The sequence below is a fragment of the Alligator mississippiensis genome, chromosome 4 (assembly GCF_030867095.1).
Source record: "Alligator mississippiensis isolate rAllMis1 chromosome 4, rAllMis1, whole genome shotgun sequence".
NCBI classification, from domain to species: domain Eukaryota; kingdom Metazoa; phylum Chordata; order Crocodylia; family Alligatoridae; genus Alligator; species Alligator mississippiensis.
In genome coordinates, this window is record NC_081827.1 from 117,816,237 (window position 1) to 117,831,432 (window position 15,196).

General features: G+C 39.9%; 1 protein-coding gene across 2 annotated transcripts in view; it reads left to right on the top strand.

The window, feature by feature from the left end:
• The window catches only part of CACNA1C (calcium voltage-gated channel subunit alpha1 C), a 774,332-nt gene that overhangs the window by 577,157 nt on the left and 181,979 nt on the right, over nt 1-15,196 (top strand). The window contains exon 8 of one of the 2 annotated variants that reach the window (XM_059726516.1): nt 9,716-9,819. In XM_059726516.1, the coding sequence (XP_059582499.1) occupies nt 9,716-9,819 (104 nt within the window). Of the gene's footprint in view, nt 1-9,715; nt 9,820-10,231; nt 10,336-15,196 lie in introns of both variants that reach the window. The other variant, XM_059726515.1, reaches the window with a different exon arrangement.

Here is a 15,196-nt window from a genome sequence, read left to right on the forward strand (position 1 = left end):
TTCCCCCTGTGAATTAATACTTAATTATTCCTCAGCTGGCTGTACTGACTTAATGGGACAGCCAGTTGAATGCTACCAAATGTAAAGAAAGGTATTAACATCTGACTTTCAATAAGTTTTTCCAAAGATTTGTTCATTTTACTCTGTAGATTTGTCACAGACAATTCTCCATGTGTACTTAATACTCCATATTTTGAATTCAGTTAGTATTAGTTATGTTTGACTGGTCATATCAGTTGCATTTTAGGTTCTTGATGGGATGAGCATAGCTCTTATAGGTGGGAGAAGCTTTTAAAAACTCACTGGACCTTTAAATGTCTCAGGGAAAGACAGTATTGTAGAGACAGATAAGAGTAGCAGGAATACTTGAAAATGTTGAATCTTTTGCTTTCTGGGCCACACAGGCATAATTCCTAGAAAACGTAGGCAACTCTAAGAGTTACTGGCTGCCACAGTACAGATTTTTTTTTTCCTAACACCATGTCAGCATAGCCTTACTTGTGAAGAGGAAAGCTGGAATTTTGTGTGCTTCATTTTAATTGCTTCTGGGCCAGGACTCTGATAAGTTTTGAGTATTCTGTCCCCCTGCCACTTCCAACATGAACTGTAGTAGTTCCAGTGCTGAGCCGGAAGCATACAAACTTAAAATTACATTTTTATAAGCATTTTAGGAATACAGTACAGTAACTCAGTTCCTCACAGGATGGGGAGAAAATGGAGGTTAGATCCTGCCAAAAAAAAAATCATTTTTAAATCCAAAGTACCAGGACCTTTTTAATTGCAGTATTCTCCCATCCCAAGATAGTGGCTGTGCCTGATAATCTTCAAGTGATAAATGTATGGCTCCATGGTAATACACTGGTGGACCTTTATGTAGCATCTGAGTACTGCTTTACTATAATTTGCTCTCCGGGGGCCAGTTGGGGAAAACACTGAAACTTGTGCTTGAAGTTAAGGATGTGCTTATGCATCTTTTCAGAATAGGGACACTTTCTTATGTCAGGGCTTCTAGCAGGAAGGAAACATATTTTCTCCTAGTTTCCCCCCACCCTGTAATGCTTCTGATCAGTTATATAGTGCTGCCTGTTCTCTTGTAAGCTTCAGCAGATAGATCGTTCCTTGAAAAATAATACTTTCTTTTCTCTTTTGGTCACAAGCACAGCTTTCCTGTAACTATAGATGTGGTGGTTGGCCATACCCCTAGTTTCTGGCACAGTTACTCCCTGAGGCAGTGAATTCCACAGGTTGGCTCAGTGCTGCCTAAAGTAACATTTCCTCTTATAAATTCTGAGCTAACCACTCTTCAGGTTCATTATGTAGCCCATTCTTCTTGATTAATGTTTTTCTGAAAAAGTTATACACCTCATTATGAAGTACTTGAAGCACTTGACTTACATTTTCAAAAATCTACAGCAATATTCTTCAGTCATTAAAAATCAATTAGCAGTGTTCACAAGCGACAGGAAGCTAGCCCTGTTGTTCCAAATAACGTACTTTCACTCAACCCAGAGTTTTGCCATATTTTCCATTAATAAGGTATTCTTCATTCTGTCTCTTGAAATGCTGTTCCTTGGGAACTGCTGCTTTACTTCCTTTCCAGATGCATTTCACTGATGGATGAAGTGATTCCCTCAGATTTGGTTTGTAAAGGCTGTCAGTTGTTTGGGGGTACAGCTTGGCCCAAAGTACCTCCTAAAGGCAGCACGGTCTAGCAAATTGTTCCTACTTTAGGCACTGAGTGGACAAAAGGCCACTCCCTATATGTCTGTTGTTATTACGTATTAAATAGGTAGGTGGGGAAGGTTGATATATCTTTTGTCTTACTAGTAGAGATTTGTTAGTTCCAATTTGAGTGACTATCATTCATTCTGCCACATCCCCTGAGTAAAGATACCAGCACAATGAATTTAATACATGTGAAATGCATCAGATTAACAACCTGGAAATAGAAATCCCCTAAATCAGCTGAAGCATGATAGCAGCTATGCAAAATGCCCATTCTGCCTTCCCAATATGACTCCACATGGGATCTGGAGGAGTCACAATACCACCTCCAAAGGTAGAATCATCTCCACATTCTTTCATCACTTAGCTTATGCTGAAACTGCTGATTTTGGTTAAGGTTTAACAAAGTACAGAACTAAAAATTCCAACTATTGCTGCTGCTTAGGGGGATTATCTGTATCAGCACATTCAAAGCCTTCAACTACAGCTGAAGGCTAAGATGTAGCTGTGATAGTAAACAAAGAAGGTTAAGTAAGAAAGGAATTGTTGTTACAATACACCATGCAGAATAGGCCCAGTTGGACATGCAGCAGTACTTGTCTATCTACACAGCACCTGAATAAGCTCCTCAACTATTAACAACTCAAACCTGTAGGCAACATTGATTGTTGCCAATATAACTAGAGAGGTGTTTTGTATTTTTTTTCCTCTGGGTGGAATGAGTGATTCCCAAAGTTGGCTTATAGCAATGAACTTGTGTTGCAGCCAGTAGATTTCACCCCTTACTACCCAAACAGGTATTTATGAAAGATGCATCAATCCAGGATACAGGCCAGATGGACTTCTGCATAATCTGTTGATCTGTGATGTATTAGAAATCATTCCCAAGGCATACAACTGTTCCTAGATCAGTATGGAAACTAGGGCTGGGCAAGAGGAGCACCCTCCTCAGGCACAAAGTTAGGAAGGCACTGGAATCACTCCCCACCCTCACAGAGTCCATGCACTGGCTACTGCTACTGCTTCAAAAGCAACAGCTGGGACAGATAGAGCACATAGCAGCAGCAACAGTAGCTCAGCCCAGACATGGTTTAGGAGTTAATGGCATAGATAAAACTGCTGCACCTTCCCAACAGCCCCTCTTGGAACCCATGCCTTCCCCCCGCCCCAATTCTGCAGCAGGGTTTGCCCTGGATACCAACTCTGCTTGTTATGCCAGTGCTTCAGATTTTCAAAAGATAAAGTATATATATTCTCCTGTGTGAGCTCGCTAGTAGCAATTATACTTTGGACTACTGTGGTTCCTTCCCTATGAGAATCTTATGCTCTTTTCCAAATATTCATTTAATCTTATAGTTTACTCTGAGACGGGTTAGTACACAGTTGCAGACTGGGAAACTGAGGCATAGGGCAATGAAGCAACTTTCCTAAGGTCACTGACGGTAGAAAAAGACATCGCTTTTCATTGCCTTTGGTCTGGAAGATTGCCAGTGATGCATGTCTACAAGCAGCGAATGCTTAATTTCCGTGCTTCGAGAGATGTGCCCTTTCTTGAGAAGAGGGAAAGCTGGAGCACTCTGGTGTGGTCCAGGCTTGAGATCACCAATTAGCTGATTAATAGCCACAGCCTGAGGACTACATACCACACAACAGTTCCTAGCTTTCCCTGCTTTCAAAGCAGCATCCCCAGAATCTCCAGTCTCTCTGGAAGGGGAGAAAGTCAGGTTTCCCTGCTTGCAGAGATGCAGACCCAGAAATTTCTAGGTTTCCTAGAGATAACAAACAGGGAGCACATCACCTGTTGTCTCACAAGATCAACAGGTAGGACAACAGACAACATGGATTTTGTCCAATGAAATGGATCAGCTATGCCAGGATATATCCCAGCACAGCTGATCTGCTTTGTTGGGCAACATCTATTTCTAGCCTCAGAAAGTTTGTAAAGAGCTAGAATGGAATCTGGGTTTCTCATCCACAAGACCATTTTTCCTTCTCTTATAAATGGTAGATCAGGCCTAACGTTCAGTCGTGTACTACATTTCTGACCACTTATAGTAAAACACATGCATGAGGATGTGACAGCTCAGAAAAGAGATGGGAATCATATTGAAATGGGAAACAGGATTATTTCTGCAAACTATCAGCACTTGTGCCAAATGCAAATCCCAGCCGATCTCACAATTATCACATATATTCTTTCATTGACACTAGGTTGCAGTCACTCCAACCTTTATCCAAGGGTGCAATCATTCAGGCCTACATAGTACAATAGTCCCATTGCAGCATCATAAAATTGCTAGGTGATCCGCCTTTTCTGTTAAAGCTCATATGGTTGATAATAAATGTCCAACTGGGGAAAAATAAGGGAAAATGTGTCTTGCAGCCAGAAGGCCCAGCAGCTGCATAACAGGAGCTAGAGAAATAATCTTTCTCTAGATTATGTTGCCCACGTCTGATGGCAATAGTACAGGCAACCCCTGCTTAGCGCTCTTAATTGGTTCCTGAAAAACTGAGCGTTAAGCAAAACATGCGTTAAGTGAAACCAAAATTATTTGATGATCCAAGATGGCGACCACAAATGTTTTTAATGACCCAAGATGGCAACCGCAAGCGTTATAACAAAACTCACTGAGCGCTAAGTGAAATTAGGTATCAATTTAAAAAGAGCGTTATAGCAAAATAGCGCTAAGCAAAACAGCGTTAAGCGGGGATTGCTTGTACATGAACCATCCTGCAAATCTCAGGGTGCTGATATGACACATTTACACCAGGGTAACCTATGTCCATTTGTACACAAGTGTAAGTTATACTTGTGTCCAAAACAGACAAACAGACAGCTCTCTGGAAGTTGCTGTCATCAGTGGGTGCTGCTATAGACCATTGCCACAAGGTGCTGAGCTGTTTGCATTGAGCAAGTGGCTACATCAAAATACAACTGACTAAAAGTGTGGACACACAACTCAAACACCAGTATAATTTATACTAGTCTGTAGTTACTCCTGGAATGGAGTTATGTACACTGCAATAAATCTCTGTTCTGTACCCCACCACATTTACACTGATGTAGAAGCAGATTAATACAAGTGGATAGCACCAATGTAAATGTGTGGTGCATCTACACCCTCAGTCCCCAAACTCAATGCGATGTAAAGAGTAAATCACTTTCTAATGTCACTGTTACCTTGATAGCTTCTTGACTTCAAGAGAACAAGTAGGACAAGCTAACACTAAAGTCAAGTCAGTTCTGCAATGAAAGCCTCCAATGGCTATCAGTGGTGTATGTTTGTGACGAATGACCACATAGTCACAATGTTGAAAAATAGCCAAAAAAGATTTTTGAACCAAGCATAGATTGAAGGTGTTTTCTGATAATAATATAGTGTGTTGTCCCTGGTTGATGGGATGGCTTAATTTTACAGGGAGTATTTCCTGTCTGGGAACTTGTAATCTTACCTGAAGATATAAGGTTTAGTACTTTATTTAAGAGTGTCTGGAGCATTGCATAGTCTAGCTACATCCCCTTCTTAGGATGGGGTGGGATGGAGCAGGAAATTCTGTCCCTGCTGAAAGGTCCCCCAATTCTGCCATAGTGCTTTATGGATCTGACTCAGAGAAGCTTAGTAATTTTGCAGAGGAGCTTAGTATTTTAATACATTGCTGCTGTTATTCTGAGCAAAGGTATTTGTTTTCTTTTCCAATTCCTGTTAAGCAAACCATGATTTTTCCTCTGCTCATCCCCCCCACCCCAAATATTCAAAAATATCTAGATAATGAATGCTATACTGCCTTTTTAGAAGAAGGTTGTATTTTTCACAAATAAGTCAAGTCTTGGAGAATCTACAACTTAGAAGGACTTCCTGCTTCTTCCTTTCTTTCAATTCCAACTGAACCTAATGCGACATAAGAGGGTTCAGCATTACACAAGGCTCTATGTGACAGAGTCCAGGAAGAGACATAGAGCCAGATCATATTCCACCTATTTGACACCTAGCTGCAATCCTATTCCACTCTGCTTGAGTTTCTGAAAAGCCATTAACACAGAAGGTGGGTAGGCCTTCCCCATCCTCACTGCTTTTATTGCTTTACAAATGAGTGTTAAAGCTAAGATGCATTACAGAAATAGATGTTTCATGATTTCTTCAGGAACACAAGGAAATTGGAATAATACACCACTTAGATGCCATAAGTATACAAGGATGCCTAGCCAATAGAATAGGATCTGGCCCATGATAAAGAACGTTCTCCTTAGCAAAATCTAATGACGTAGACCAAACAAATAAAAGTGATACTGTTGTTGCTCAGCCATTTCTCTATACATAAGAGTGAGCAGTAAAAGGCAGATAAAAACTATTCAGAGATAAGGTCCAAAATGCACCAAGTTCTCAAGGCCAGTTCAGGCAGCCTCCAGTTGTCATAGTCTACCAGGGACCACACTTTAGTTAAAAGTATCTGGAGCATTGCATATTCTAGCCACATCCTCTTCTTAGGATGGGGTGGGATGGAGCAGGGAACTCTGTCCCTGCTGAAAGGTCCCCCAATTCTGCCATAATGCCTTCTGGATCTGACTCAGAGGAGCTTAGTAATACCCTTATTGGAGCCATAAAAAACGTCATTCATCTACTCACTCAGGCTAAGTAAATTTTTTGATGGATAAGTAATATATTGTTAAGTTTCTTTTATCATCGTCACTCATGATTAAGGGAAGTCAAGTCATTTTTGTGCCTGCACTTTTACATTTTTATGGTAATTTTGCAAAGTTAATTTATAGTCATTAAAATGCCCTGGCATTCTTCATAAGAGATAGAGTATTAAGCCTCATCCTCTGGCCCACTTCCAGTTTGCATAATTATACTTTGGTTGCCAAATTTCTGTCTGTGGTTTCAAATGGACATGTTGTTCCTCCTTTCCTGCACTCCTATACAGTGCTGCTGAGCTGTTCTTAAATGGTGTCTTGTGTTTCATGGCAAAGAAGCCAGCAATTTGGAGGTGGATGTTTAATTTTTATATCAGTCTATTTTTGTATAGACTTTTGGATCCTTTGGGATGCAAAGTGTTAGGTAAATATTAGGCACTATTGTTGTTATGTATAAGACCCACTGAACAATTCTATAGATATGTATGAGAGAAGACAAGTAGAGGAACTCCTGTGTTTGTGAAGGGAACAGGGATGTCTAGGAATTCTTCTCCAGAAGTGGCATCTATAAATTCTCTTTAGACAAGGGTGGCTGAGAGAAACTTTGAGTTCCCTTTTTTAATGAGGCTTCTTTTATTAAGGTGTAAATGAAGGATCTCTGCCTAGATTCAGGGCTTGCCCCATTAACTGTGAGCTATAGCCAAAAACAGTCATCAGACTAGAGTTGGAAAGTTCTGGACTGGGATTTTTGAGACTGTACTTTAAAAGAAAAATAAATGATGCATGTCTACCTACAGAAAATTGGTTTTATAACTCTTACATCCCTGCCTCCTCCTATTAAAGACCTGGAATTCTTGAATTCTGCCTTCTCCAAAGATTGTGTAAATGGCCATAGTAATGAAGAACGTTTCTACCTCTGTGATCATGATAAAAGTTTAAGTTGCAAGGCAAGGAATGTTTTTTATTAATAGAAACCAGTCTCATACACTTTTCCAATGCACCTTACTACCATATTTACTCAAATACAAGATGAGGGGTTTTGCCCTCAATCAACATGGGGGAAAAGTCCCTCTCTTTATAAATGCATACAAGGAACTCTCATTAAATACATTATCTATCATTTAAACTGCTGCCAAAAACAATATGTGCTCAGTAATGGAAAACAGCTATGGAGTTGATTAAGCACAGACAACACTAAACATGACTATAAAATACATAGCCCATATTAAGCAAAGAAGCTGGTAGAAACCATTTTGTGTGTGTTTGTAAGTGTCCCTTAATAATAGATGTGTACTCCCTCTGTAGGGACTAGCACTGGTCCTGAAAGCCAACACAGAAAGGGCTAGAACCAGCCCTAGCACCTTCCCCGTAGAAACAAAAATGCTACATTTGAGTTTAACCAAAAAATGCTAAGATACTGAAGAGAACCTACCTTAAGTAGAAATCAGTACAACCAACTTAAGATATGGGGTATTGCCCATTAAGCACAGTCCCCCTCAAACTGACTCTTTTTCAAGTCATGGTGAGCCACTATACTGCATACATTTCAAGTTCCTTTTCACTCCCACAACTGAGCCGCATCTTTCTTTCCCATTTCCAATGATTCCTCTTTCTTCACCAGTCTGAAATGTCTGGCAAACATCACCAAAAGGGGCCCCAAACAACTCACTCTGTTGCCTACTCTCTCACCCTGTCACATATGATTAGTGTGGTCCTGTCTGCCATGAGATAGAGCTGGACTAAATTGTCCTGTGCTTCATCTGCATATAAATTGTTAGAGGGTCCCAGGACTTATGACAAAAACACCTGGTTCCAGTCAGGAGTGGGAGCTAACTAACACGCGGATCCTTTTTTGGGGGTATGTGAAGTACAGACACAAACTAAGCAGTGCTAAGTTCTGGGGTCACCATGGCTTGAAATGATGTTGACTCTGGTGGGGCCCAGACCAATAAACTAGGTGGTAAATCAGCAGTCTTCTAACTTTGCATAGTTAGTACTATATAGAAGTAGATGCTAAGTTGTGTTTGTGGAATACTTGTGCTAAAACTTGTAGTAATTACCAAAAAGGTAGCCTGCATCAATTTTGGGTGAATTAAGTCAATGAGTACTGTATGCAAATTCCTACAACTACATTTAATTTCAGGGTTGGTGTTTTCAAATGTGTTCCTTATTTCTATGTGCTCAGAGAAAGCATGGTTTGACCACATAGAGGGGGCAGAGGGACAAAGTTGGAGAAAGGCAGAGAGCAAGAGGGCTACCTGATCCCCCTAGATTTATTTTCCCTGCTATTACTGTGGGAGGAGGATAAATTCAAGGCAAATCTCCAATAACTATAAAATGTTATTTCCCATATATAAAATGTAATTATTGGGGGGTCAACTTATACTCAGGTAAATATTATAGATAAAATTTGGGGACTTTTGAATAGCAAACTTAAGTTCCTAGGTCATATAGATACTCCTGAAAATGTTGCCTACAATCTAGGGCTTTGCTGGTGCCGTATCTGCCTAGGAGATTCATATTTATGAACTGGAAGGGAGGTAAATGATGTTATATTTGAGATGGGGAGGAAGATGACACTGGTGATGATATATTTTCACTTGAACTTTCAAACACATGAAATTCTAACCAGATATTAAGAGAGGATGGGGCCCTTATAATGGTATTTGTGCTTACAAGACTTATTCTGACAGTTCTCCATATAGCCAGGTTCTGGTGCTCAGACTATTCAGTATGCAGCCACCTACAGTCTTGTCAAATCTGGGATTGCAATCACACCATTCAGCTACAGAATCAAAAACTGCAGGAATCAAGACATTCGGGAGTCACTTTTTGACACAAGTAGCTTCTTTAGACAGAAAAAAACAGGTTAAAAAGGTTTAGAAAGCACTCTAGAGCATCAGAAAATGAAGGGCATTGTCAGGATTTTTCTCTAAGGGACCCAAGGACTGTCATGATTATGGTGAACAGTGTGGCAGTTACCAGAGAATTGCCATTAAAGAGCCAGCATTTGCCAGCTGTTATCGCACACTGCCCTCTGAGGTAGCACAGTTCTCACCTACGATTAGAATGGAAGATAACTACTATATGAGACTGTACTCCGTGGTGACTGTTGACAAGAGCTGCTATTTTTAATGGTTATCCCAAAAGGTCAGACTAATGTGGAAACAGAGAACAGAGGAAACAAAAGGGAAGACGCATACATTAAGATAACATAAAGGAGAAAAAACACACATGATAAGATATAATCATGTGTGCATAAAGTAGAGACTCTGTTTACAAACCTTTCCATCTGTTCCTTCACCTAATCATTTCTGCTTTCCCTCTCTGTCTTCTAACTTTCCTTCGTCTTTCCAGATGCAGGACGCTATGGGCTATGAGTTACCATGGGTGTATTTTGTCAGTCTGGTCATCTTTGGATCCTTTTTCGTTCTAAATCTGGTTCTTGGTGTGTTGAGCGGGTAAGCTGCCAGTTTTGGTGTCCTTTTTCCAATGCTGCAGAGCAAGACTCCATAATAAGGGTTGTCCCCTGTCACCAGGATCCCTTTCTTCCTGTCCTCCATGCAAACAGCTAAACACCTGAATCTGAGGAAGCTTTACGTTGCTTCTCACTCAAAGAACTTTTACAACTCCAGCAGCCAAAATGCATGCAGGAGCAGAGTATTATTCTCTGATGAAAGTATTTCACTTCAGTCTAACCAAAATTCTGAACTCCAGCTAACCTGGAGAGGAGAAAGCTTGGTCTCAATCATAAGCTGCTGTAAAGGCAAATAGATACATCTGTGGTACTGGTGACTTGGGATCTCTTTGGCTGGAGCCTTGCAGTGCTCAGAAACTGAGCCTGTCTCACTAATTATCATTCCACTCTTCCAGGTCAATGATGCCATAGGAAGGGACTGGCCCTGGATCTATTTTGTTACACTAATCATCATAGGGTCATTTTTTGTACTTAACTTGGTTCTCGGTGTGCTTAGCGGGTAAGCAGTACCAGGAAAATGTTTTTTTATTATTTATATTTTTAATTTGTATCTCTATTCCTTCTCTTTGGTTACAAGTGTAATGGGGCAATGATGGGACGTTCTCTAGAGCCCTTAGTAAAATGCCTTGTCTTTGCTGTGCAACTAGCAAAAGTTGGCATTGTGTGGACCTAGGAAGTGGAAAAGTAAATCACAAAAGGAAAAACCAACAAAGTATCTTTAAAATTCCCTGCTCCTGAAAACTGAGAGAAGAACCATGTAACAACAGTCACCTGTAAGACTGCCCCAATAAGTATAGTCTGATGCCATGGAAGGGAAGTATTAACAGTAAAATCCATGGAAGAATCAGTGGAAGTTAATGGGGAATAGCAGCATATAAGGCAAATCCCCAAATATTTTAGGATGGGAATTCTGCCAAATTATTCTCTCTCAGCTGGGAGGTTCTAGTGTTATGACTTTGGAGCACAGACTAACCTTGAAGATTGTTTTCCTCAAAGGAACTCATTATGTTTTTCTATGGGCACATCATCTTTGTAGCACAGATTTCAAGATTAGGCATGATACAGGGAGATTTCATTTCCTTCTGACCTATTATCAAGGTGATCATAGGAATAGGAGAGGCAGTTCTGCCTTGCGGTTAATATGTCCCCAGACATTCTGCAGTTTACCCATTGCTACAAAGCATCATTGCTGAGGCCAAGTAAGCAGTAGCCTTGGATAAAAACAGCTGTTAAAGTACCCAATAGTTAAAATTTTGCTGCCCTTGGGAAACCAGGTAATTGAAAGATTCAAGCCAACAAACATTTCAAAAAATGATTCCTTAGCATAAGATTCCAAATGCCATATTTTGGCATTTCTGGGTGCTTCCTATTTTTTAAAATGAGCCACATTATTTAGGTGCATAAGCATGGCTTTAGAAGCCTTACTTTTAAGCATTTGTTCCTGGAAAATCTTGCTTCTTCTAAATGAGCTTCCAGTGAAAGTTGTCAAAGTCCATACATATTGGCTCGCCAGACTTCTCTAACCTCTCACATTTAATATTTGATGTTCTCTTGGTTGTAGGGCCATTGCCAATCAGGAACAATACTTCCTTAAGAGAATGAGAACTTAGATGCATTTCAGAAATTATGTACATGGGTTTTGGGGTAACAGGAAGGGCAAGCAACCAGTAGGATCAAATAAGAACACCCCTCCCCTCTTTCCCCTCTCCCCTGTTAGTTGCCTGAAAAGAATCAAATAACAATAAGTTTTGAAGTGTGTTCATTCATTTCTGCATTACCTGTGTTGAGGGAAACATGCAGCTGTGACAGCTGCTGCAAGGAGGAGCTTCAAATGAGAAACTGGAGAGGAAAAGAGATCCTGATAGTAAAGTGTGAGGCAATAGTCTGTGGAAGCCTAGAAAAAGATAGTGTGGATACAGTTTTCAAAAAAAAGTTCCCTAATGCCAGAAAGTCCTCTATTTAATATTCAAATCTACAGGTAAGCATGTAAAACGCAAAAGGCTGGTAAACATTTAAAAGTGGGTTAACAAAGCTATCATGTCAAGATGCAATCAAAGACAGTCTGTGGCAAGTGATTAAAGATTATATGGTGTCCATTTTAGAAAAGAGTTGTCAGTGCCCACACTGCCAGCCCTAAGAAATTTCCACTATAAAAGAATTGATCTTGGTATTTAAACAATAGAACATTTGGCTATCCTATTATTCAGCTGACATTTGAAAACTGAATTTCCCCATCTGACTTAGACTCAAATAATGTTTAGTATCTAAGTGCATAGCACCTAAAATAGTGACATCATCACAGTCATACCACACATAAGTACTTCCTAGAGAGAGTTGGAATGAATCATATGGTCCATCCTGGTGTCATCATTGATTTGGATCATCTTAACTATGTTTTGACAGTATGTTGTAATAACCACACCATTTACACTGTACTTTTCATACGTACCATATCACCTTGGGATCCATTTGTTGGTCATAGCCCTGAAAAGATATTAGCCCTTAGCAAGCTACAATGAGAAGTTGAGGGTACCAAAAATCTGTGGAGGGAAAAAAGAAGCAAATCTCAAATTGTACTTTCTAAAGCAGTTCTGAATTATACTGAGCCATTAAATATTTCCTCCCCCCCCCACACGCCCCTGAGCCCAGACTCGGCTATTTCTCTCACACCTAGCTACTAGTGATCTACTCTGTATAGATGGTACATAATAATATTGCTCATGAATAGTGTAGTTTTAAGTAACTTATTCTGTGTGTCTCTTGAATTTCCCCCTCCATTTATCCACTGAGTTGTAGGCAGAGAAATGTTTTCTTACACTTCATCAGTCAAAGAGATAATACTATGTTCTTGTTCATATAGGCCTAATTTTAATTGCTTCCCAATGTTGTGGGTGCAACTAATTGCACTCGCTGAAATGCTTTGAATGCACCTACTTTTTGCAGCTGCGGAACTCACGGCTGTGTGCAGATCTGGCTAAAATGAAGGCCATATTCTATCTTCCTTGGGTATTTCATTCTTTATAGCCTTTGTGATCAACCCAAGCTACATTCTGTTCATGTGCTTAAATAAATGCTAAAACAGATATTGAAGTACATGGCTATAATCCTACCATTCACTTGATTTAGATTCAGAGGATTTACATATGTCCTAAGGAAAATACCATACATTATGTCTCCGTCCAAGCAAGATGATTCTAGATAATAGCTAAAGCAGCAGCTTTGACTTTTGGTTTCAGTTCCCCTAAAGAATTAGAGTGCTCATGCTTTTGGTGTCCATTTCAGCCCACCAGTGAGACATGGGGGAGCAGGTGAGATTTGTACCAAATATGAGTTCAGCTTTTGAATATTGTGCACCCTTAAATCATGGAGGTATTCAGATTCACAATTCTGTTTTGTTCAGCCTATACCTAACAGTAACCTAATAATCCAGAGCTAACATTCTATGCCACCTACCAGAGTGAGTCAGGTTTGAATCTATGTGTTGGGCTTAAAGAAAGTTCTTTAAACTGCTGTAATTTTGCTGTTTTCGTCATTTTCCATTGCTCCTCCCAGCACCAGAAAAGCATACGGAAATGGGATGTAGAACAAGAATGGTGTAATACATCACCAGAGGGGGAGGGAAAACCATTCCTAGATGCATACAGGACAGGAGAGGGTATTTATACTTGTGATGTTAAGTTAGCCTCTCACACAGTGAAAATCACTTGTTTGTTGAGTTTGTGTCTAAGTGAATATTTATTTAGCTCTCTATGGAAAGAGGGAGAAAATGAAGCAAATTAAACACTAGTAGAACCTGTCCAGTTTGAATAGATCTTGCCTATTCCCTGAAACAAGACAGGCTGGTTGATACTTCTGCAAGCTTCCCCTATTCCACCCTGCTATCGTATTCCAACCTTACTCTGAAAAGACCTCCTATAAGCTTGAGATGGTCATTCGTTGAACAGGCCCATTAGATCACTAGCCTCTCTCCAGGGCTGTCAGTGAAAGCAGTTGGTGCCAAGTGGGATGGTCATTTTAGGAGAAGTGCTGATCTGCGTGCTAGGAACTTCTCTGAAATCACAAATCCATTTCACACAGGATACTAAATAGCCATCCCTTGGGAACAATTCATAGATGTTAGGGTTGGAAGGGACCTCAATAAATCATTGTTGGTCATTAACTGAATTAACCTGGCTACAAGGTGCATACTACCTATGAAATGTTTTGTATTCGTTCATCAGTTTCAATCCTTCCTTGTTCTCAATGTATTAAGGTTACTCCAGCTCAGAAATTAAGGACATTTGTTTGTGTCATTTTCTTTAGAGGGTTTTCTTAAATGGGAAATACCCATACAACTTTGGAGAAAGGTCCATGCTATTGTTGATCATTTAAATTGGGCATCTAGGAATTTTCTGTTCTGACTCTGATCTGGACTGACTCATTATACTAAAAGCCAACATTACTTATATTTGGTTGTCTCAACTTAGCCACTTCAGTCCATATCCATGTAACTGTGGCCAGCCCACAGTTCACAGTGGAGTCAAGTGCTCAGCACCTTTGAAAATCAAGCTACTTGTCTTGATGGTGGATTTGGGTGCTTAAATTTAAGCACCCAGGCATGATCTATATTTTGCTCTAATTTCTCTGATCTTCTGCTTATCCATTGATAAAATAGGGTTAATAACATTTACCAACCTTAAATGGGTTTTCTGGGTGCTAATTCATTAAGGTGACTAAAAGCACTTTGAGAGTCCCAGGGGAGAGATGGTGTAGAATTGGAAAGTGTTATTATTATTGATTACATTTTTTACCATACATCTTTTATACCTATCCAAACAACAAAGTGGCTTCCAGGATAAGAAAGCTTGATTTTTCATTTTTGACATATTTGTGTTAACTATTGCTGCCTTGAGGCAAAACTACCTTAGGACTGATTGTGAAGCTACTCTCAGTTCAAAGGGCTCTCCACTTTCAGCCCTCATTCTCACAATCCCATAAGGCCAGACAAAAACTTAGCAAGATGGTAAAAGAGAAGGTTCTGCAGGTATTTGTTGTCACATGCTCTGTTCTACAGGCTTGTCCAGTTCAGGAAGACCCTTTACTATATTTATTTTTTAACAGTGGAAGTTGCATAAAAACCCCACAAAAGACTTGATCTAAAGCCCATTGAAATTACTGGGAATCTTCCCATTGATTTCAGCTGACTTTGGATTAAACAAAATGGAAACCACTTCTTCCACAATAGCAGACACTGACTCCACCTGAGCTACTTGAGGACAAAGTAGTTGACACTGATTGACATCTTTGGGTCTGATTTTCAAAAGTGTTTAGCTTTGGTCTAATTCTCTCTCTAATTAAATCAAGTCAATGGTAAAACTGTC